This window comes from Bactrocera oleae, chromosome 6 (assembly GCF_042242935.1).
Source record: "Bactrocera oleae isolate idBacOlea1 chromosome 6, idBacOlea1, whole genome shotgun sequence".
In the NCBI taxonomy this organism is placed as follows: Eukaryota; Metazoa; Arthropoda; class Insecta; order Diptera; family Tephritidae; genus Bactrocera; species Bactrocera oleae.
Window position 1 is genome coordinate 68,488,545 of NC_091540.1, and position 25,510 is coordinate 68,514,054.

The window sequence follows — 25,510 nt, forward strand, 5'->3', positions numbered from 1 at the left end:
GCAAGTAAAACCATCCGTTAGTAATGTTTCCAGATACAATTGAAAGACATAACCTAACTCGTGGGCGGAGTAGCCTTTCGTTCTGTAGCGAAACTACTCGACCCTTGAAAAAATTATATTCTTTCGATGCTTTAAAATTATTACAAATACAAAACGATTACTTAACAATCCGTGATATTTCTAGTTTCCACCGTCAGATCTAACAGTCGAATTATTATTACTTCCAAATATAGTGTGCATCGTTTCGTAAGAAAAATAATTACAATTCGTGAGCGAGGTTACCACACTCTTGCGATTATAATGTCATCGTTAATTGTTTTTACCCCGCCCTATTACAAATAATTACTTGTACAACCTTAATCAGTACCGTTAAGAGCAGTCAAATTTAATATTTGTATTCCTACATAAATATTTAAGAATTCCGAAAATATTAGAATTCTAGACAAAACCACATTTTTCCCATTGCTACAATTCTACCCAACCTTATATTTCTACTCAATATAGTTTATGGTTTTTCGGCAAATTCTGCGCAAATGCGCCCAGATGCCGTTCCAAGTGTTCATTTCGTGGACTTTTGAAATAAGTCGTTTCGAAAACGCTTTTCGTAGTGCGATGCGGCACGGCCTCATCTCTTGTAGACGTATGCACATTTTGGCGTGTCACAGGCGGAGCTCGTGTCGGTTGTCTGTAAGTATTAGCTCGTGTACGATGTGTGCTGTGTTCGTTTGTTTTCGGTATGGTCGAAGTGCCGCCATAGTAGCTATATGAACGAGATTTATCTACCGTTACCTGAGCAATATTCTCACTTGCGCTGTGTAGCGGTGTTGTTGTTTGTCGTGTTCTCGTCGTTACACCGTGAGTTGGTGTATATGGCGGCGCCACAGATTGTTGTTGTCGTTGGCGACCAGAGTTTTGTCGACGTTCTTTCGGTCTTACCGCAGAGGGAGCCGGTACCGGCGGTGTTTGACTCTTCGTTGCCGTAGCGGCAGGTAATGCTGTTGGTGTACTTGCCGCACGTATACGTATGGGATTCCATGCGGTACTAACATAACTGTTATCGTTCCCCACATCCGGCGTGATAGTGGGCAAGAAATAGTTGGGCTCGTCATGGCGTTGTGCCTCCACGTTATTGGATTCATTGACGACAGTGTCGGGGCTGAGCGCCAATTGGTTCTTATGACGTTGACCTGCCTCGAATGCCTCTTTCAGCTCGGGTGCGTCCAAGATATGTTTGGTGGTGACAGCTGGAGTGCTATTGCGCAGACGCTTACGCTTGGTTTTTACTTTGAAACCCTTTGTGATCCTTGTAGGCGACGGTGTATTGAAATTATTCGAAGGGTGACGGGTTGCTGGCGCATCTGCGGTTGGTATAGGCGAGGATGCCGATTGTGCATGATTATCGATGTGCTGATTCTCGAATGTGTGTGGTGGATATGTTTCGTGTTCATCGGTGTTCGATGGCTCGAAGGGTATCGGATCATAGATGGGCACTGCATAACTCGATCTTGGATAGTCATATGCTGGCGGCATATATTTAGAATTTATAGGCAAATTATTCGAAGGTGATATGTAGTCAGGTTGTGGGTACTCCGCAGACGCGGATGGACTGGAAAAGTTTGGGTCGGGTGGGCCATATGTAGATGGCGGTTGAGGTGGTGGAGACTCGGGTGCGCTGTATGCTGGCGGCGAATGAGGCGCGGGTACTTCAAAGTCACTCGATGGCGGATGAATTGGTTGTTCAGGAGGCTGATATGAAGGCGGAGCATGCAATTCGGGCACCTCATACGATGTAGGTGTATGCATTTCGGGTGTTTGATAAGATGGCGGCTCATGCAAGTCGGTGTCTTCATAAGAGGCAACTTCATGTGATTCGGGTAGATCATATGATGGAGGTGCATGTGACTCGGGCGGTGTATGCAACTCAGGTGGGTGATAAGATGGTGGGGGTGATGGAGGTGGACTGTATGAAGGTGGTGCTGGTGTTTCAGGTATGCGATATGTAGTTGTAGGTTTGTACACCGGTCCCTTGGGTGTATGGAAAGAAGGCGTCGGCTCTGCTGGCGGCTCAGCAAAGTGTCCAGGTACTGGTCGATAATCTTCTACTGGTGGCGGCTTATGATTGGATGGTGGTAAAGTAATCTCATAAGAGGGTGAATAGGTGATCTCGACATTGGTTTTCGGCGGTGGTTCGGCAAAGCTAGTATGACCTGACGTTTTCACCGTGTTGTAACCCGCATTTGGTATTTTCTTATCATAAATGCTATAGCTATCTGTTGCTGTTGGCTTCGGGGCGTTATAATCAGGTTGTTTGGCTGGTGTTGTAAAAAATACCGGTATATTCGGATCTGGTACACCATACTTTGCGGCCGGTATATGCGTATTCGGATGTGAACTTGTCACGACCGGTGTGTAGTCATAAAAATTGCCGTCATTCTGTGGCGAAGCCGTATCGTAGCTGCTCATCGGGTGCATGTCGTAAACATTATCGGGTGGTATAAAAGAGTGTGTATCCTCATAACCCGAATCACCGCTGCTGCTGCTTGACATTTCATAGGCGCCGCCATGATGCTTCGGTCCTTTGTAGCTGTGTGGTTTCAAATTTGGCTTTCTTACCTCCGTTTTGGTCGATGTATACGAATAGGTGGGCACCTCTTTCTCCGTATCATAAGTGCCGTATTCTGCATGTGTGACTTTAGGCGGTTGCGGAAACGTGTGTTCCGTGTTACTGTAGAAATCCAAATCCATGGATTGATCTTCATAATGATTACCTTTTGATGCATGCACATCATAATCGGCGGAATTGAAGTGATTTGTCAAATCCAATTCGTCGATTGACGAATATTTCGGTGGTTCTGAAATCTCGGGTAAATATTGTTTCGTTGGTTTGTAGTAAGTGATCGGGGGACCGACACTATAATTTGGTGGTCCATATTTGTATTTTGGCCACTTCTGACGTCGCCGTGACTTCGTGCCGCGCTTCGATGGACGGACCACATGCCGTATAATGGTGTAGGGATGTTGGCGACGCTGTCGCACCAATTTTGCTGCCAATATGGGCAATGGTTCTGATAAATTAGTTGCTGTTGTTATCGTTGTTGTTTCGAATGCATTTGAGTTCGTTGCTGTTGTAGTAACCGGTATTGTTGTTGTTGTTTCAGCTTCTGTGTATGGTTTTGTTGTTGTGCCGTTGGAAACATCGCATAAAGAAAGTATTGCGGCATAAATCTGTTGGAAAGAGAGTGAAACAGTTAGCTTACTCTAAGTTTATATGTTCTTGCGAGACAATAAGATTATGGAGATATCATCGCCTTACATAATTCAGTACAAAATAAACACTTTAGCTTAACCGCCAAGTACAAACATTATTACCAGGGGCCACTGGACTTAACCCTCTCTAACAGTGGCTATACATATAACTCCCTGTAATCCTAACTGTTCAGTTTGCTATCTCTGATGCTACATATGTTATAGGTACTTATGCTTCACCGCTGCCCAATCGATATCCAGTTTAAGAACAGGAAATTTATTGAAATTGCAGAGTCCTACCAAAATCCTAAAAAACTAAATGGTTACTTATCAAATATAATAAGAAATAAAATCTCTTAATAAAGTCATGTCAACATAACTTGATCTACTACCAAAAATAGTTTTGCTAAACCGCACCAGCGATACCATAGATTTCCCTCGCTTCATCGTCCCTTTTCTATACATATTTTGTACATTTATATTCTATCAAAGATTTTTGAGCTCCACAACCTTGAATAAATGAAACCTCTTAGTGAATGGAACTCCGTGAATATCAAGGTTGAAATGCTTCACTTTATTCTTCAATAATTATTGGCTTCTGACATACAGAAGTTGAATGTCAAACATAGTTAATTATTCTCAATTTCATACGCACGTGTTCTGTGGTTATTCCTAATTAAATTTAACAATGAATTTTGCGTTTGTGTCCAATCTGAAATCTAGTGGCAGGCGGGTGTCATAACCATGCAGAAAATGGTAAGATTTCTTTTACTTACAAATATAGGGTTAGTAAACACGAAATTATTTTACATTTTTGTAACAATATTTATTTTTATAAGACAGCTATGACGTTTAACTCGGTCTTAGACTGCAAACGCGAAAAGTTTGTCTAGCGATTTTTACCATGAAAAAAAAGAACGAGTTTGCTTGAAATTTTGCTGATTTTAGGGAGTTTCCTCTATCACGAACGTATTTGAGTGGCAGAAAGCATTCAGTTAAGGTCGTGAAGTCATTGAGAGTTTGCCTTATGTGAGTCGTCCATTCACCTCTGTTATCTTTTGCAAAAATGACGTCGCAAACGAGATGCTTAACAAAGTAGCTGAAGACCCTTCATTCATTAAACGCATTGTTACTTGTGACGAGACAAGGATGAGGCTTATGAATATGACGTCGCAACTGTGTAACAACCTTACGAATGGCGCTCCAAAAATGAGTCGAAACCGAATGAACTTCGTCAAAGTCGGTCAAAAATCAATGTCATGCTAGTCGTTTTCTTTGATTATCGTGGTGCAGTTCATCATGAAGTCGTTCCACAGCGTCAAACGTTCAATAAGAAATATTACTTGGTCGTTTTGAGGCGTCTACGTGACGCAATTCCTTGTAAACGATCGGATTTGTGGGCAGAAAATTCATGTTTTTTTTACGACTTTAATACGCCGTCAGATTCTAGTTTCATTATGACTGACTTTTTGGCCAAACACGAAACTAGAGTCATCGCTAAGCCGCCGTATTCGACAGTTTTGGTTTTCTGTGATATTTTTCTGTTTTCAAAACTGAGAAGACCGCTACGGGGAACTAAAAATTGGTAAAAACATTTAGGTTGCAAGCATATTAGTTTTTTCGCAGTATATGAGGTTTGTTGTTGTTTTACAAGATTTGGCGCTTTGTAAATATCTGGTCAATGGTAGACCTCCCATGTCTGAAGGCAAACTCATAAGGCATTTTTTATATTAGATAGCATCAGAATTTGGTCTCCAGAGCCTGCATTCAAAACCTATAAGAAGTATACCAAAAATACTTCCGGGAATGTAACTCAAATAAAAAAAAAACTCTTTTTGAGCTTAGATGTATTTAAAAACTTTAACGTGTGCTATATAAATGATTATCTACAATTGAACTAGGTTTTTAAGGTACGCTGAGTGCAAAGGGCGTGTTCCCACGTTTACTTATTATTTTGTTCGATATACTTGTATATGCCTACAGTACAAAATGCAACCCTATTTGAATGGAAGTTTTCTTCAGGCTTTTCTGAAGTCTGAACAAACCTACCGACTCACCCTCTACAAATGTATATTTATTCGATTATCGATATTTCTATTGTAATCTGCACAGCTGTGTGTCGACGACTTCGTCCAAGTGTGGAAAACACGTCCAACAGCTGCGCATGCGTGATCATTGTGACTGCCAGCTTGTGCTCTTATACTCTATGCGAAAGCCAAATGCATATCCCTCCATCTATGTACACATGTGTGTATTTATATAAATGGCAATAGGTGTATTGATCAAATAAATAAAACTATAAATGGAAAAAATGTCAATAAATAAACACAAAAATCCTGACTGCATAGCCACTGCCCGCCGATTTGTTTTTTATTCATTCATTTAATTTTCAATTAACCAGTTTTATGTAAACACGAGTATTCGTAGCACAGATCACACACCGGTTATTGCGTGCGTTATGCATTTCTTGTCGCCATTAAGCACAATCGCTATCGTTCAATGACTTTTTAACTTTTCTATTGGCTTTTGTTTACGCTTGTCGTGTTTTTTCCACCGAACATCATAACAAGATAGTTGTGTATAGCAGTACTGTGGGTCCTAGTGGTTGGCCCAACACTTATGTGCTTATGTGTAGTTCCCACGCTTGAACGTTACGCATGCGCACACTTTTGGCTTATTTTTTTTTTCTATTTTTTGGCACTTTCACTTTTCGACAACGCAATCGCATTTGCTCGAGCACATTACAGTTGCTATTTACGAGGATTTGCTTACAAATATTTACAAAAAAGTATTGAATATCGAGTTTCGGCTTGCGCCGCAATTGAGTCATAAACTTGTATAGCTCGTTTAGTGCAACTTTTTATAGTTTTCCGTTAATGTGTTAGAAGCACGCTGCAAATAGCTTTTCTACCATACTTACTTTCAGTCACATAATATATGTGAACTGTGCTTTCTCGCAGTTGGTATGTTGTAAGAGACCTCTAACCCTGCACATGGTCCTGATAGATTACTGACTTTTTCCTCTCACTTTTTAAATATGTAGTTAAAAATTGTCAAAAATTCAACTTAAGTTGCATAGATGATACTTTTAATAATTTATTAATTTTCACGAAAGTAAAGGTTGCGACATCCAGTGATCTTCAATAGTAATTTTCAAATTTTTTGGAATGGTATTCCTTTCTACTTCCATAGTTAACTTCGTTAAAGTAATCTATTAATGCCAAATGCAGGTTTAAGTATATATACAGCTATAGAGTTTCCTACTTTCGCCACATATCGTTATAAAATTAGGAATATAAAATCTTCGGCGAAAATTTGTTAGTATATCTCAATAGAATATATCTGAATCAATATATAATATCATTAAGATTTAGTTATGTGTTCTACATTAAACGATTATTAGTAATTTATTAGGGTATATGAGACGAACTGTTCTTTGGACGTCCGTCTGACTAAATTGGTGGTATGGAATACGTTTTGCTGTTCACCCTTAATGGCTTTTTATTGCACACCGAATGGAGACGACTTGTTTCCACACCCCCATAACCGCTTTATTATTCGTCTGCATAGCATGCACATACCTCCTGCTCAAATATAAACGAGACTTTATCCATAACTCGACAAGGACATGACATATGGCCAAATTTTTTTTTGCTTAGGTTGGCAGGACTGTTATATGATTACATGTCAAATTTGAGCGCGATCTCTCCCATAGTTTTTTTTTACGGCACTATAAACAAGTCAACCTCGAGTGTGTTTTTCGAATTTTACTATGGAAATTAACGTTGAGCAAAAAGTGTTTGTTTGAAATTTTGTTATTCCAATGGAATAAGTGCGACGGACGCAATGTAAATGTTGCAGAAGGCATATGGGGAGTCTTGCCTATCACGTGCACGTATTTTTGATTGGTATAAGTCGTTCAAGGACGGCCGTACATCGCTGGAAAACTTGCCCCATGATCGTCGTCTTGCAACGTCAATAAACGAAGAAAACGTCGAAAAAGTAAAGAAAATTGTGTTGGAAAATCGTCGTGTGACTGAAAGAGAGATAGCTAGTGAGCTCAACATATCAAATGGATCCGCTCATAGCATTATTCACGATGTTTTGGGCATGTGACGTGTGTCTGCTCGACTTGTTCCAAAATCCAGCTCATACGTCTCGTCTTGTACGCGATTATTTGACCAAAAACAACGTAAATATTGTTCCGCAAGCACCGTATTCACCCGACATGGCACCGTGTGACTTTTTTCTTTTCCCTAAACTCAAATTGCCGCTTCGTGGAAAGCATTTTCAGTCGATTGAAGTCATAAAAAAGAATTCGAAGAAGGAACTGAAAGCCATACCTAAAGCGGCCTACCAGAAGTGTTAGGAAGATTGGAAAAAAAGGTGGCATATGTGTATCGCCTCTAATGGTGACTATTTTGAAGGGGATAAAATAAATATTGAAGAATAATTAACCGTTTTTGTTTTATTGAGCCAGTCTCGTTTATATTTAAGCAGAAGGTACGTCACTTAAATTTAGCACTGGGGTTTATAGTATATTTCCACACCGATTTCAACCAAAATTTGGCATCTAACATTTCCATGGGGTTATCTTGGTACAAGACTGGGAAAAATTGGCTCACAATCACGATATCTGCTCTCCATATAACATTATCAAGGAAAAAAGTCTACATACACCCTTCGATTTTGAAAAATCTGTTACAAAAATCAAAAAAGTCCTTATGTCAATATTTAAGATATTTGCAAAAAAGTTTGTTTCCGAAACAAAAAAGTAATTCATCGCAATAACAAAAACAAAAATAATAGATATGAGGGCTATATACTCGTATGCATGTACATCTCTTTCTCTTCATATACCGAAAATAATAATTTCACATGTGACTGCAAATTTTATCGCCTATGTGTGTATTCAAATTTATATAAGTCAATATATGAGCTACTTCGTGAAAGTCTAAATATTCAAGAATATTTGCTGAAAAAGATTTTTCTAAACTGAAATTATTTATTTAGAAAGCTACAGTTATTTTAGTGTCGTGACAACTTGGCGGGTTTGGTAAGTCTTAAATGTTTGAAAGCATTTTCTCAAAACATTTTTTTCGAGGCGTTTCCGAAAAAATTTCGAGTTCAAAACAAGTAATTGATTTGCTTGAAATTTGACACAAAAATTCTTTATATATCCTTTTACGTGTGAACCAACAAAAAGTTAAAATTTTTAATTTGTACTTTACTCGCTTTAAAAAAAAATCAAAAAAGTTGAAAAAAAATAATAAAAACATCGAACTTTTTGCACGAATTTTTTTTTATTTTGATCTGAAAAGCTTCCAGCAACAATGACGTTTGTACTCATTGAGAATCTACCATTTGTCTTTTTTTCATGATTAGAAGAAAGGAAATCGTTTGTAAACTGTTGAAATATTAATGAGTAACTGTTTAAAATTTGATACTAATTTTTTTTTTTTTTAAATTATGGACCCTCTTAAAAAAGACCATAGGATTAGTTGGTACCACTGACGGCTCACAATTTCAGCGCATAACGAATGTTGAGTTCATATACAACCTTTTTCAATTCAATTATTTTACTATTAATTATATTAATATAGTTAATTTAAAGTTTATTTATTACAACTTTTATTATTTTTTTGTTATTTATTGTTAAGTTTTTACCATGTTTTTCAATTAATATTTTTTTTTAGTTTCCTTATCAATTTTCATTGTTTTTAATTGTAATTTACATTATTATTACATTTCTAACTCCCTCTTGCCGCAGATTTTTCGCTTATCGTCCATGCGCTAATGGCATTTTCATTTTCCGCATAGCCAACACATTTTCGAAGTAAATTTTCACGGAAGTGGGGAACGCTTTCACTTCACTGCCTTTGATTAAAAATGTGTATTTTTGAATATTTCATTTGCATTCTTCAAATTTGTTATAAAAACCGATCAGACATGCGCTTATCCCTTTTATTGTTTCAACACAATTTATCTTGTTAATTACAAATATATTTTACAATTTATGGTGTTCATTAAAAACTACATAGTTTCCAAGCGCACACGCGAGTTAATACAAACACATTGTTGTTTTTGTTATTATTTACGCCGACAGCATACACATTTCACTCTCAACTGCTTTGCTGCTAAGTACTTGGAAACGAGCCTCACAATATATTATCATTTTTAATTACAATACTTTTCTATTTAATTTTTTCCATGCTTAAAATTGTGTAATTATGCAATGCAGCGACATGCTGCTTTTGGACCACTTCTATTAACTAATAGCTATTATTTTCGCTGCATGAACTTACAACGAATTGCCACAATCGCCGCATGATCACCGTTATGTTGCGTTGTGAACGCCACGAATTGTACCTTGCGTTAAACGGTAGCAGAGCTCACTCACTTTCTCATTTAATTTCAAATAAATTCGGGCATTCAATGCTATTTTATTCTGTGGAATATATGTATGTCTACAAATTCATCGTTATTTTTGGTGCTTACGCCTTCAGCAACTCACTCGCGCTCATCACGTCTTTCACGTTGACTTTCTTTCAGCTACTAAACCCAGCGCAAGAAAGTGGTCTTGTTTTTAATGAAAATGCAGACAACTATCCAATTCGTGTTGCTGCTGCTGCCACTGCCACTGCTAAAACTATGAGTCTACGTATGTATGTATGTATAGACGTCTATATGTGGAAATGAATGAAAATAAACGTACTTATGTATTCACATTGGAGTTGTTGTTTGCTCTTTTCGCCTTCTTTTGCCACTGCCAGGGCCACTACAGTAGCTGTTGTTGTAATGCCTCTTAAGTGGCAGCAATTGTTGCCGCCTGCTCAGTGGACGAGCAACTCAGCGCGCGCTTTATGTGCTTTGTTCAGTTTAGTGTGGCGCCACATTCGTTTATTTCTATTTGGTGGCTTTGAGCTGAGCGCGCTCATCGTTTGATGCATCCACGAATTCTACTGGTCGCGTGCTTTTCCTTATAAGTGTCTATATATTTTCCGGTTTTTCACACGACAAGACACAGTTGCATTATTTTTCAAAGTTTTAAAGGGGGGTGGGAAAAGTAAACTAATGTCTAATGAGGTCTTTACAGTCGACCTTTAAATTGTGTGATAGGTGGTGAGTAATTCACCTCTCGATTTGAAAAATTGAATGTACTGTTGACCAGCAAGGCTTTGATAGTTAAGGCAAAAGTTTTGTTTAATAATTTCTTCTAGAAATTTTCGATTCAAGCCAAATGATGGAATCTGTAGAGATATCTTTTAAAGCCACTCATGTCCACCTAATATTTGGGTCAGGTGGTATTCCAGTTTCTCAGGTCTGTCTATCCACGAATGGCTGTCCGGTATCAGTCTGTGCGTCCACCGTCCTTTGAATAACGGTTACCTTTATTGCTGTCAATTTGTGATGCTCTTGGTTCTCTTTTCTGGTTCACATCCTTGAATGTCAATGTATGGCATACTGTCTATTACTCAGTCAATCATCATCGCTGGATATGGTTCGACACTGATTACTCGTATCGCCGAAAGCCTATGCTACGTTTTGCGCTTAGTAGCTAAATTGTGCCAGTACTTCTAGCAGATTACACAAATGTCTTGAATCGGGATTGACTTTCACTTAATCCTTTGAGTATAGTGGATCCATATTAAAGCCGTAGACTGAAGAGAATTATTATTTAAAATATCCTTCTCTTCTTAAATCATTTCATTTTCAACCTCGCAATACTATATGACCAGCCTTAGACCAATCAAACAGATATCTATTATGAACCCTGTTTACAGTTCTTAGCTACAAGAAGAAGTATTATAGGAACGGTAGACTGCATAAAGCTAGAATATACGCATTCGTTACCGAATTGCAAAATAGCACTCAAGAGAGAAATCAAGAAGAAAACGAACGATTTTGAAGAAAATTTATACCTTGAAGATCGCCGAGTGAGAGACATTAAAGATATAAATTCTTTTGGCATGCAAGCATCAATCTTATATTCCGACATCTCCGCTATCTCTTCTCTTTTTGTTCTGACCACAAAAGAGATACAATTAAAAAAAAATTAATTAAAAGCAAGCTGTGGTTTCTCACGACTTTCCTTTTATACCTTTGGTACCTTTTATAAATCCCTTAAAATAAAAAACAAATAGCAAGCATTTACCCCCATTGTCATCAATGTCATGCCGCCCATGCTTGCTGTCAAAGCTTTCCACAATTTTCGATGCGCTACTGAGCATCATCAGTTTGTGTTTTGTACTTTTCAGCAGCTGAGTGGCTTAAATGCTTTAAATCAATGCTCAAGCCGCGCTCAAAGCCACTGTGTGACTTCACGGAGTCATTGGTGACGTGCGCTCTGTGCCACAGGTGACTAACGGGTTGTGTCCGCATATAGTTCCGCTGCTGTAAACCCACTGATGGTGTCTACTTTATCGCGACTTAAGCTTTATTACAAACATTAAAGTAAATTTTTCGATTTTGTGTCTTCTTTCTGCCGCTTTGCCCACACATTGCTGCCAGTATTTATGGTTTTGTGTGCATATTAAATATTTATGCCGTCGCAGCTATTGCGGTCACATTGCCCCAATGACATAGCGCCTGCGGCTGCTTTTGCTTTGCATTTGCTATTTTTGTATTTTTTTGTTAATAATTTTTCTATTATGTTATTCGTTGGTCTTCGGCTGGCCTATTTTTTTTCAGATTTCTTTCTTGTTATTTTTCTTTTTCTTGTTAAATTTCGCTATTTCCTCTCATGACTTTCAGTTTTCTTTAAGCTTTTATTTTCGGAATTATTATCCAAGCAATATTACAATAAGCGGAACTCTTTAAGTTTACCACAAAGCATTTGGTTGCGCAATTTGTTACCTGGCATTGGTTAATTTGTTAACAAACTTTGTGGCAATTTTCCACGCCTGCGCCTCTGAATTGGCTTCTTTGCTGCTTATTATTTTTCCAGTTGTTGTGTTGTTGCAAGGAAAAATGTCACAAATTGTTTATGAAATACCGAATAATCATGTGGCTTGCCAAAATTCAATTATGTCATGTCCATCGCTATCGCTTTCCGACGCAACATCATCATCTTCGGGTCGTTGAAAGCCCCCGTTGAGAGCCACTCAGCATGGCTCGACGTGTAACAAGCGGGAAAGTGATTTTTTTCCACTTGCCTGTCGGCAATGCTGTTTCCTCATCGTTGAACTTGAACTTTTGTGTTTTTCTATTTTCTCATTTGTTTTTACGTTTTTCGCTTGTTTTCCTCCCAGCTTTGTTAGGAGAAGTGATCGTGAAAGATTGCATTGATTTGCCCATTGCTTACGTTACGCCTGAGGGGAAACCAGTTTGACTTCAAAGGCTTTCTACGTCCTCTCTAAACACTTTATACCCGGGGACGGGAAATCTCACTAGGGTACGAAGCTTAGTTTCAGAACAGTATTGATATATGCTGTCGTATACAGTTTCCGTAAGTGAAAATGGTCTACGCCGAGTTAAAAGGTTTCGATATTTGCCCGTAGATAGATATTTTTGCTTATCGAAATAGGTTATAGCTTTATTTTAGAAACTGACACTTCCGGTTTAATACACCGCAGTAATCTGAATTCAAGGTTAACTCCTCCACGTTCCGTTCCTCCACGATCTCTATGCCCCACTAACATTGCTAGGTTAGGTTAGGTTAGGTTAGGAGGTCGATCCCAGAAAGGATCCCACTTGAACAGCTTAAGACGCCGGTCCGTTGTGATACCTACAAAACTCCTATAATCTGGATCAAAAGACCCTTACAAGTCGACGAGACGCTTTGTGCTTACTACAAACTTGTTAAGACGGCCAATATCCATTTCGAATAAGTATTCAGGTCCGCCAAAAGTGTGATTGCCGAGATATTTCAATCGCAGCCTAGCGAAAGCCGGACATTGGAGGAGAAAGTGCCGGGATGATTCCACCTCGCCCTCCTCCATGCAACTTTGGCAACTAGCGTCGGGTAGTACACCAAGCCGTACCGCATGAGTGCCCATTAGACAGTGTCCAGTGAGAACTCCTACCATAGCGGCGAGATGCACTTTGCTCAGGGCGAGAAGTTCCCCCGACCTCCCACTAACATTGCTACTAAGCTTCGAAATATTCCTCAAATAGCTTAGATGACCGATTCAGACCGATGATGATTTCAGACTGAAAGACTATCGTATAGCCAATTCTGGTGCAATTTGAAATTGAAAACAAAATTTTGAAGTTGCCCTTTGCAGAACAACAATCTAACCTCAAAATATACTTTTGACATAAAAAAAAATCTATTAAAGAGTATAAATAAATTGCTCGCAAATTCGAACGTCCTTAGTTATTTCCGAGCAGACATTTCTCGTTGCATATATATATATGTGTGGTTAAGTCACGTGATTTGCACACAAACAATTGACTCATTTCCAAATGGATGTAGACAACTCTGACGTTTAAATATTTCTGAAATTGAATTAAATGAATGGCTTTGTTTTTGTGCAGAGCATCACTATTGCCACATCTAAAGCACATACTTCCACATATACACATACTTGTACACACATATATATTAAGGCAATATGCTGCTTGTGCATAACATTTTTCCGTCAGCCTTTTGACGCATGTAACCATCAAGCATACACTTTTATTACACATTTATTATGTGTATTATTTGTTATTGTGTGTGTTTCCTAATTTCATGCATTGCAATCACTTGTCTGCGCATGCGTGCAAACCGTGTGGGCTTTCCTCTTTCTTAATCACTTGCTTGCCGCTGTTACAATTGCTATTATGTTAGTTTGTGTGGTGTTATTGTTGTTGTTTTAGTTGCAGCTCCACGCTTGGCATGACATAACATTTGGTAATAGCAGCAAAATGCACTTAACTGGTCGTTGCGCATCAGATTTTTGCAGATGATTCACTTGTCTCATTTGTCAGTCGACAATGTTGGGTTGTGGCCCCTGTCTGCGCCAACAAATAAACGTAGATCATTGTCGCAATTAGCATAATTCGACAGTAAAAGCTGCACGGCTGGTGGGTGGATTATTTGCATGTATGTATGTACATATGTATGTATGTTTGTCGGAAAATTCGCAAGTGAATGTGGTTGTTAATTGAACGTGTGGATTTTTTGCACTCGATTTTTGGCGCGCCCTGCAGTAATATGCAAAAAATGCCACGCAGATTCCATGTTGTCTCTTATGGAATAATGTAGCAATTATAACAGACTTCGGTATTGCCATTGTTGTTATAGATTATAATAAATACACAAGTACATATATATGTACCTATTATATATATTATTTTGACAAATGCTGTTGAGTTGACGAGTTTTTATTAGTTTTCGTTCTACGTAGGTTTGATAATTTTGAGAACGGTTTTCGATTTGACCAACAGAAGGTCAACCACCAATTATAGAATCAGACTGTCTTTTATACTCTTGCCACATGTTGCTACAGACCATAATAGTTTTCTTCACCTAACGGCTGTTTGTATCACCTAAAACTAGATATATAAAGAGATACATATATAAAGGGTTATAATGCTTATAAATGATCGGGATGACAAGACGAGTTGTCCGTCTGTCCGTGCAAGCGATGACTTGAGTAAAAATTGAGATATCTTGATGAAACTTGGTAAATATATTCCTTGGCACCCAAGGGAGGTTGGTATTGCAAATGTACGGAGTCGGACCATTGCCACGCTCACAAAACGCTGTCAAACGAAAACTTTTAAAGTGCCATAATTATGCCGCAAATTAAGATGCAAAACTGTAACTTGGTACAGGAGATCACATTAGCGAGGGACAGCTGTGAGCTAAAAATTTTTACAACCAGAATGGTAGAGATGAGCTTTATAGGATCTGATGTGAAAATTGGACAAGGAGCGTGGCACCGCCCATCTTTAGGTGAAATCCTATATTCCAGGAATCGCTCGACCGATTTCAACCAAATTTGGTGTGTGAGGTTTTCGTTAATCGAATGACAACCACGCTTAATTCCCATATAACAAACTCTTAAATTCCGTCTAATTCAGTATACAAAATCAAACATCAATCAAATTATCAGAATCAAACTTTGCACAAATAGTGTCCTCGAGGTATTTCATCTTACGTCCAAAAATTTACGAAATCGCAAACCTGTGCCAAAAATGGGGAAAAGCAGTTCAACACTCCTCTTCGCCCCCATATACCTAACATAAATATTTTCAAAACTCCGGTTCACTTTATATCGCATCTATCTGGCAATATGTAAGAAATCTTAATGAAATTCAAAAATAATCTTGTTCTAATAAGTGTGTATCCTGAAGGTGTTCCTCCGCCTTTGATCATTGCAAGTTGAAAGTGTATAAAATATTTCTTACTTGTTAAGTTAAAAATTATATTTTAAACAAGAAAGCACAAAAATTTCAATTCTTTCAGTGAAATTAGATTTTTTTTCGTTCGACAAGCCAAACGTTTTTCTTTACATTTTTGCTCGACTTGGCTCAGGAAGACGTGTAAAATCCTGCTTTTTTCAGCTGCATTTACTTTTTCCATTAACACTCCATATGGGCTAATTCTTAATCTAGCGTAATCTAATATATCGATATTATTAACAACAAGATGTTGATCCTGGTGTTTATACCGCCAACGCTAAGTAAACCCCAATACTTTCTTCGCATAGTCCCATTGCTGTATAAATGCCCAGCTGAATTTTCCAATATAAAATGTTTATCCATCCCTGATTGATTTCTAATTAAACACATTTTAATATGTTTTTTCTATTTTTTAATAAATATTATATTTTATTAGTTTAAGCATCCAATACTTTTACTCATTCAGGGTCACTTCACTTTCTTTCAGGTCAAACCCTTGCACGATGTGTATCAACGCGAAATAGAATTGAACCTTTGGGAGCCAATCAATCGTTATTGGGCTGAGTGTTACGAGGCCTGTAAAGCAGCTTCGAAGAAACGCGGCACTTATCAAGCGGAAAACCGACGAATTTTCAATGTGAGTATTTGATTATAAAACAAGAAAAAACTTTAACTCCAGTTGCACTGAAACTATGATACCCTTCACAGGAGCATTTCTTATAAATTAAAAGGGACAAAAAATCATTATCTTGTTTTTTATCGGTCAATTTATATGACAGCTAATGTGTATATGATTACATGGTTCGGTCTAAACAAGTGTAACAACCAGAAAACAACGTCGGATACCCTATATATAAAGTATATTTGAACAACAAGCTGCTCATTTGAGAAGAAGGTGTCATACAAACTGATCGATCAAAATGAAGATAAAGTATTTTTTATAGCCTTGCAACTGTGAAAGGTATATAACTTCGATGCAGCCGAAATTAACATTTCTTCTTGATTTTTTTTTAAATTAATTTTTTTAATTCGATACTTCGAACTTATTTTTATCATAAACAATAATAATTTTACAACATATTATCAATATTTAATTCTCATCATGATCTTCTTTCAGCAAAAAATCGTAATGCCTTGGAAAGTCCGTCAAGTCGAGGAATTGACACGTCTGAATGCGGCTACGCTGGCGCAAAAAACCACAACTAGTCACATCAAGAAACGCTGGAAGATGGCCAAACGTTTCTTGTATGGACCGCGTGGTCCATGGTTTACGGGGTAAGTGAAAAGCACTCGGGCGGGTCTAGTGCCAGTTCGTACAACTTGTAGTGGGCAGTCGCAATTTTTCTGCTGTGCTTTGTGCGCTCGAACGCGTCATGACATAATCACGACTAGTAGCGATCGTACGCCTTTCCCTTTTCGCTTGTGATTTAATTATGGAATTCACAGCGTTAACCTGTACTGCAAATTGTATTAAGTACTATGCAGTTATAATTTCACTTGATGATTACTTATTTACTTTTAGCTGTCGCATTGTTGTAGCGTGCTAAATGTGATGGTGCAAACATGCCAACGAACCACGGCGATTGTAAGACGAGTAATTAAATGTTTATTGTATTTTATTTTTAGCTAAGCTACTGGATAAGACACAAACGAATTTACTAATTCACTGACGGATTTTATGTGTCTCGTTTTCTCTTCATATATTTTCTTCTCATTTATTTGATATTTTTTTTTTTTACTTTTGCATAGTCTCTTTGCTTCGTCACTCATTTCATTTCAAGTAATCAAGGTAATCAAAGTTTGATTCGTAACAATTGCACCGGACTGAACGTGGAGTCTTTAAGTGATGTGCTGGCATTACGTTTTAAATAGTTTTTGTAAGAAATTATAGCAGCTCGCGTTAAGCTCTGCTCAAATTAAGATGTGTAATTGTGCTTTTAATATGATTTTCTCTTTATCTCCGCCGTCGTAGCGAGCACAGCCGCCATCTCGGTATCGATTTACTTTCTAACTAAAGTATAACTTTTATTATTTTTGCAGTTTTTAATTGCGAATTCATGTGACACTCTCGTTGACGTTTTCATAACTGAGATTTATGTTTTATCTACTCATTTTTGTTTTGCTCTTATGGTCCCAGTTTTAATTGGATAGTGGTGGTGTCTGTCAATTTAATTTTTTTTTTTAATTAGAAGGGCAATGTATTGTGTGTTCGTGATTACGTTACTTTAACGCTTAATACCTTAAGCTTTACTAATTACATAATACGATTACTGACATTCGGAAGATACATGTTTCTTCACCAGAAGGTGTGCAATAGGCCAGTATATTGATTAAATGGAAGAAGTGTAATTTTTTCACGTAAATTCATACAAACTAAATAGTACATTTTTATGCGTGTTTTTCAAGTTTCAAAACCTTACACTCTTGATGATGAGCGCTGTTATCGGACCTCTATAACATATATCTGCTATACAAACTGAACGACGAACTGTCCTTGTATGGAAACCTTTTTTTTTTTTTGTGACGAGATATCTTCGCGAAAATTGGCATAGGTTATTGTTCCAGGCAGCGCTACAACCTCCAAAAAAAATTCTTCAGATCGGACCACTTTAGGCTATAGCTGCCATATAATGGTTTTTTATTTATAAAGCGTATGATTGCCACATAAATCAGGGTCTTACGATAACCTTGTATGAAGACATTTATTTGTTCATAGTTCGCCTTCTATTTGTTTTATTTTCCTTCAACAACAGAATGGAGATCGCACATGTTGTCGTAAAAGCCCTTAATGATTGGAAGGCTTCGGCATAAAATTCAACTTCTCATATTATTTTGGTCAATTGTTATAAAACTAGCCTAAGTTATTTCCATTACAATGAATAATTAATCAATTCTCGAAATAAAATTATATATTGGAGAAACCACTTAAGCAAAACACCTTCGCAATTTCATTGACATTGTGCACGCTGCGCATGCGTGTAAGCCGCACTCTTAGAACGGTCACTATCAAGACATTTTCGCCGCGACAAGTGTCCTCGACTATCAAAATCGAGTTCTTAGGCGAGTAAAATATCAATGGCCGTTTGACATATTTGACATACTCACACAAATTGAAATACTATGCATTTTTCATATACGCTTAAGTAATAGCATGCATGTGTGTGTGTGAACGTAACGCATGCGTGCCGAAATCCGTTTTGCTGCGACCGGTGGGGCGCGTTCACTAATTGCTTGCCGTAAATTGTATTTAAAAAAATAATTCGATAGCCACATTTGCATAAGAAAAAAGTAAATAAAACAACAACTACAACTATTGCACTTGATCTAATTTAACTGGATAGACAAGCAACTGCAACGCAATGCGAAACTCAAGCCAGTGGTCGATTGAGACAAATTTTTTGGTTTTCTTTTTTATTACAACTCATTAGGTGCTTAATATTTATTTATTGTCTCTTTGCCTTAAATCTACATATGTGTGTGTGCATTTGAGTTACTTATTCATCGTTGAGAATTTCAAATGGACTCAGCTGTTAATTGACTTGTAATCGATTTTTTGATTTGCCGACACCTTGAAAATGATTTCATTAACAAATGTGAATTATTTTGAATGCCAATCGAACTGCTTTAAGGCTGCTTTACATAATGAATTGTAATTATGCCAGTATATTCGTAGCAGTCAGTGGTTAGTCGTCATCGATTATGATTATTACTTAATAATTATTTTTTGACGAATTTATTTTGAAATAAAATTATTTTTAAAAATCAGACAGTTGAAAATATTGGATTTTTTTGTCCACGAAGATCGGTCTTACAGCTCTGTTGTACAACTCAGTATGTTTAGAGATGAAATGTCTGTGAAAGTAAGTTAATTAACAAACAATGTACCACATTATACATTGAGATATTTCTAGTCTAGTTTGCGTATATACAGACTGACGAACAGACAGTCGGACATGACTAAAAATATTCAGCTCGTCACGCTGATGATTTATAGGCAGGTTGCTTTTTATATTTCGGGATTTGGCAAACTTAATGTTGCAATTGGGCAACTTACAACTTTATCGTACACTTTGACATTTTTAATGTTATACGTACTCAGAACGTTTTGAAATACGAGCGCTCCTTGTGTTGTTTACAGCAACTTCAAATATTCATCTTGGCCAAAAAATTAAATTACACCGCGAACATTTTCGCGAGATTATTTTTGACAACTTTCGACGTGGATTAACTCAGCAACGATGAATTTAATTACATTTTGGGCCATAAAGCTCCATCAAGCACCAGTCTTTATCCATGGTATGGTGAATTCAATCGAGGTTGTAGATCACTCTAAGACCTGTTGCCTGTTTTTTTTTTTGGAAAAACTGGATATGTCGACCATATCACTAGAACAGGGCAGAACAGTAAATTCTGAGTGATACACAACCATTTATTTGCCAGTTGTCTTTCAAGAAACCAACCGCCGAATACGGATCACTCTCCACCACGACAATGCGAGACATCGACTGAAACAGCTGAATCATCTGAATTTTTGAGCATTCTAAACACCGATTTCATGAGTCATCCACCGGTCAGGTAACCGTTTTTCAACATCAGAAGAGGCGGTTGATGCGTTTAGAATGCATGTTTTGGATATACCTCAATAAGAGTGGCAAAAATGCTTCGAAAATTGGTTCAAACGCATGCAAAAGTGTATAGTTCTTAATGGAGAATATGTTGAAACACAATAAAGGGATTTTCTATGATTAGAATTTATTTTCGTTCTCTTATCCCGAAATATAAAAGGCAACCCTCGTATATATACTTAAATTGTCTCCTACGTTTCCTTCTGTCTGTTACAAACTTAGTGGCAAACTTATTATACTCTGTTCAAGGTATAAAAACATAGTAAGTTACTCGTATATTGTGAAAATTTTGAACGCTTGGATATCAACCGGTTCTTGTTCTTATGAAGCTCTGCTTATATCAGAGTTCACTGTTTACGCATATGTGATAATAAATAGTAATATACATAAGTAATATTAATTTGCAATAAAATGTTTATTACTTGACTTCATCGGAAACTTCAGTTGTCCACACCCAATCAGCTTGTAGATCACCACCAAAAATTGCAACAAATACGCGCATAAATTATACTCGTATACATACATCAGTAGACTTGCATTGAAAGTGCATTAGCTGATGTAATATCCGCCAAAATTTTCCAATTTTAATTTTACGCATATTTTGTGGTGTGTTGATTTGTTACATGGGTGCCACAACGTGTGCACTCGGGCTATACGAGTAAATGTCAACATACTCATAAATCTAATAAAATGCTATGAAATTTTAGCAATTCTTTACTAAGTGAGTTATATATTTTATACATATACATACATATATATGCATAAACTGTATGTATAAGAAAAATAAAATAATATGTTTATATTAAAGCATCCACAGAAACTTTCCGAGGAGTTTTCCTAAATACCTTACCTTGACAAGCATTTCATAATATTTTTCGCTGTTCTACGTTATTTCGTATCGGTAATTATATTTATTTATTTTAAAGATTTACAGAATATCGCGCACCTTGGTCTTTGAAAATATTGGCATTTAAATTCGTGTCAGCAAATTTGTATTATTTTAAATTCTGTTTTAAATAAAAATATTAGGAACACAAAAAAGTTGTGTTATTTTAGGAATGGTCTAGTCCTTACAGATATCCTCATCATTTCAAGAATTTCAGTTGTAATAATTTCTCTGTTAAAGTGTACGTATCATATATGTTAGCCTACTATACCCAAAAAGCAATGGTTATCGCAACTATTTACGATGAACATAAATGTATTTAATACATGATCTACATAAAAAAGTTTATCTAGATAACTAGATATCAAGACCTATATAAAACAATTAAAATAAAGATTTTTCAGCTTTTTCAAGAAAATCTATGTGAACGGCATTAAAAGGAGTAGTATGTCGAATGTTCTAGAAGTCAAAAACTGGAAGGCTGAAAATGTAAGATCAAAAATGTTTCAGCATTGATCTTCCAAAGCCATGAAAGTCAGCCAGTTGCCAGAGCATCAATTGCACTTTTTTTGTTTTTTGTTGATGTTTCACATTTAAAAATACCTGGTATAATTAAGGATGCCCATTGATCCTAAATTCTTCAAATGATTTCATAATAATAAAACCGTTAAAAATAAAACTATTATTTTTGCAGTAAATTGAAAGATTTACTCAGTATAGTTAGAATGATCCGATTTAGACCAAATAGACACCGCTCGGTTCGCTAATTTGTTGCCATTTTTGAAGGTAAAATTATAATGTTGAAATTATCGTCGCTATTAACTAAAAACTGGCACAGTCGATTGTTCCAAGTTTCTTTTGGTAAGGTGAATACATTAGAACCTTCCAATAAAGCTCCTGTCGCTTCTCGTTAGTCACTATCGATGTATGTCGCCTGAAGTTGTTCCGATGAAACATAATTTCTCTCCTACTGGCGAAAGCTGGCCGTTGGATCCTTCCTTCAGTCAGACAGTCAATTTGTTGATTTAAAGGCTCTACCGTAGGAGAGTAGCTAATAATGGATGATTCCATGCTAATCCCACAAACACATAGCAAAACCTTCCTGACCTCCAATCCTCGCTTGGCCATAGTATGCGCCGGCTTACCGCGATTCGAACACGACCGTTTTCGCTGGACATTGTCGTAAGTGTCCCATTTTTTATCACCAGTAACCAACGGCTTCAGAAATGGATCGTTTTTTTTTGCGATTCATCAGCGATTCGGACCAAGAGACGTTTTTGAGTTAACTCGTGTGGCTTCCAAACATCGATCTACTTTTATGAACAGTATTATTCAAATGTTTTCAAACAGTGCTTTGTGCAATGCCTAGCCCTTTAGTGAGAGAAGCATTGCTTACATGATGGTCGGGTTACACTATTTACGTTTCGGCCACCTGGCTTGTATTTTCGCCTTTATCGAAGAAAAACTGTAAAGTATGTCATATTTTCTTTTTGCTTGTGTTCATCTTTGAAGTGGAAACAATACTGAGTCAAGCAATCGCAAAATTTTCTGATAAGCTTCTTAGTACGAGTCTTCTATATCTAGCGCCATATAATGATCGCACTTATACAAAGCGAGATATAGATAGACTTTAGATTCTATTGGAGAAATAATGGATTTTTAAATTCAACTTTATATTTCATATCTAACAGTATATCGTCAAATTAGTTCTTTCTTGAACTCGTAAATATCGAATGAGTCTTTCATTAGCTCTGTTGCTCAAATGAACATCGGTTGTTTGCAAAGTGAAATCTGCAAGCATTCTACATAACCTTTAATGCTATTATTACATGTTCTGACTTTTGTTCTATGCTCTCAAAGTCTAGAGTATTTTTTTTTCAAATTAAATTCAAAAGAAAGAAATTATTATTAATATTTTTTTTTGAAATTGCATACTTCGATACACTTTATTCGGTTTACATATGAGTATTAACATACAATAATAGTAATGTAGGTATTTATCGCGGTCAAACAGCCTTAAAATAACTAATAAAAAACGAGAATTGTAACGAATAACGAAGATAGTATTTAAGTATAAAGAAAATGGTAAAGCGCGTGAATGTACATATGTATGAAATATTGAGATATTTTAACATATATAAATATTTATAGAGATATAATAACAAGCCAACGAGATTAACATAATAAGCATAAAGCAAAGTGTCTCATTGTTAACGTCCTTCGGCTGGGAGACTTCAACAGTGCAGCAAAGAGCGGAGAACAACTGAAGTGCGAATTCGAAGTGCGTATGTATGTGATTGAAAGTATATGTGTTAACTACGACTACCACCACTACTACTACTACGGTATTTATTAATTCGTGTACAGTAGAATTCCGTCTGCTGCCGTGCGAGAACACTTCAAACCCGGACACACTTTGCAGCATACTCTACCGCTAGGCGGAGCAAATGCAATTGCTTTTGTTTTGTTGGATGGTTTGTCTGTTTGTTTGGTGGTTTTGTTGGCTTGCAGAGGGCTAGTAATGTTGTAATGTTGTTGTTGTCATTCATTCAATAATGGGGTGATGGCAGCGGCAAGAGGTCGGCAACGGCAATGCTTCACATTTTCTCATATGTGAATTGACTAAGTGTAGTATATTTGTTGTTCTTGTTTATTGAAGAGGTTTTCCATGCAACATGCAGATCACGTCTAACCGTGGTAGATGGATGCAGCAAGTGGTGCGTGACCAAGCCCTGGTAAAGCGGACAAAGCTGGCAAGCCTGGCAGAGCTGAGATGGCTGGAATGGCCTTCGCTAGGACTGGTGCGGACAACAGAGGAGCTGGAGCTAGAATCTTGGCAACTGGGGCGACCGCCTTAACAGCGATTGGTTCACGGCGAACGACAGCGTTAAAGCCGTGCACTGGATCAGCGACGTATTCGACAATGCGACGTGTACCATCGGGTTCGATGAGCGAGTAAGCGCCCTGCACCACATCACCACTGCGTTGTTCCTGTTGGCTCTTCACATCACCGGTCGAACCATCCTAGAGGGGAGTGGACAAAAAAGCGAAAGTTCAACATTTAATAAGCCATTGCTAAACGTGCGTCTGCGTTGGCTTGCACTCGACGCGCATACTCACATGTACGTCATAGCTGAAGCTATATTGTGGATTGGGGTCGTATGGCTCGGGAGCGGCCACCTTGGCGATGGCAAGTGGCGCGGCGTACTTGGTGTAGGCGGGCAGCACAGGCGCAGCGATCTTCGTCAAAGCTGGCAGTGCAGGCAATGCGGGCAAAGCGGGCAACCCCAGACCGGGGTAACCGGGCCCTGGCAGGACAGCGACGGCGCTAGCGGCGGCCACCAAAGCGCTGAGAATGATCAACTGCAAATAGATAAAAAGTGTCAACAAGCGTTAACTCTCTATTCTAAACAGCAGCGCAGCATCATCCAATTGCTGGGTTAGGAGTTGTGCAATTTTGCTAATCCTTCTGCAGAGGTGCGTGCGTAAGCACATACACCCACAAGCAGACACACTTGCCTTTTGTACCATGACTGCTTGACTGTTGCGTTTGACAAATGAAATTACTCTGTGGTTCTATGCAAGATCAGCAATTGCTTTATATAGGCGCAGCAGCCAGCCGAATTTGCTGCCACTTCGCAGAAAATGTGTGCATTGAAATTTACGCCCGCTTGTACTTGCCATTTGGCTGATGCAAGCGACAAACAACAGCGAAAAAACTACAACAACAACACCATTTATACATATTTTTATGCAAAAGTAAGAAAAAAGTACCAGACAACAATAACAATAACAACAACAAGAGAACACAAAGGCGTATTAAACGCTTACAAAAAATGTATCTTTGAACGAAATTAAAATAATTCATTTTTCGTCGTTATGATGAAGGCAAGAGCGACGGCGGTGCCGGTGGCGGCAGCAGACTTAGCTGAAAGCTGTGCGCGCTGAGTGGTGCTGTGCGCGGAGGCGGCGGTGGCCACGTTCGCGATTTAGGCATAGGTTAGGCGCTTATGCGCTTAGGCCTATAACAACTGCAATAACTGCATCGAATGCGGCACAACAGCAACAACGTCGACAACAACAACAATGTAAAATAAGAACAGCAAATGGCAAGAGCACGCATGCCGCCATGGAACAAGCTCCACACACACCCATCTCGTAACTGGTGCAATGTCTCAGCGTTTTGGCGGCCTGCTGACTTAGCGGCGCAGTATGTTACATGCCCCACAGGCGTCGCCCAAGTACACATACAGTGAGCACTGCATACGCACGCGTTTGCGCATGCAATTTTTCAGCCTGCCCGGCCTGCAGCCGCATCGAGGTGGCAGGGCATTTTTTCCAACGCCGCCACTCTATAGGCCAGTTACCGTGCCACGTAATGCACAATTTAGGCCTATTAAGCCACCAATACAGCAGATCG

The 25,510-nt window shown here is 37.9% G+C and overlaps 3 protein-coding genes across 6 annotated transcripts in view; 1 reads left to right on the forward strand and 2 right to left on the reverse strand.

The window, feature by feature from the left end:
- The window catches only part of LOC106625707 (neurobeachin-like protein 1), an 89,091-nt gene that overhangs the window by 10,307 nt on the left and 53,274 nt on the right, over positions 1-25,510 (forward strand). For all 4 annotated transcript variants that reach the window (XR_011397172.1, XM_070112151.1, XM_070112152.1 and 1 more), the window contains 2 exons: positions 16,067-16,216; positions 16,697-16,854. Coding sequence is in view for 3 of the 4 variants with exons in the window: in XM_070112151.1 (XP_069968252.1) it covers positions 16,067-16,216; positions 16,697-16,854 (308 nt within the window). In the remaining variant the exon portion in view is untranslated. The remainder of the gene's footprint in view (positions 1-16,066; positions 16,217-16,696; positions 16,855-25,510) is intronic.
- Positions 475-9,801, reverse strand: LOC106625708 (adhesive plaque matrix protein). The gene is made up of 2 exons (XM_036364366.2): positions 9,552-9,801; positions 475-3,225 (listed from the first exon to the last, which is right to left on the reverse strand). The coding sequence occupies exons 1-2, from the start codon at positions 9,573-9,575 to the stop codon at positions 496-498; spliced, it is 2,754 nt and encodes a 917-aa protein (XP_036220259.2). The 5' UTR covers positions 9,576-9,801; the 3' UTR covers positions 475-495.
- Cpr64Aa (Cuticular protein 64Aa) lies at positions 23,133-24,700 on the reverse strand. The gene is made up of 3 exons (XM_036364611.2): positions 24,610-24,700; positions 24,211-24,453; positions 23,133-24,114 (listed from the first exon to the last, which is right to left on the reverse strand). Exons 1-3 carry the CDS (start codon positions 24,619-24,621, stop codon positions 23,779-23,781), a joined length of 591 nt encoding a protein of 196 aa, XP_036220504.1. The 5' UTR covers positions 24,622-24,700; the 3' UTR covers positions 23,133-23,778.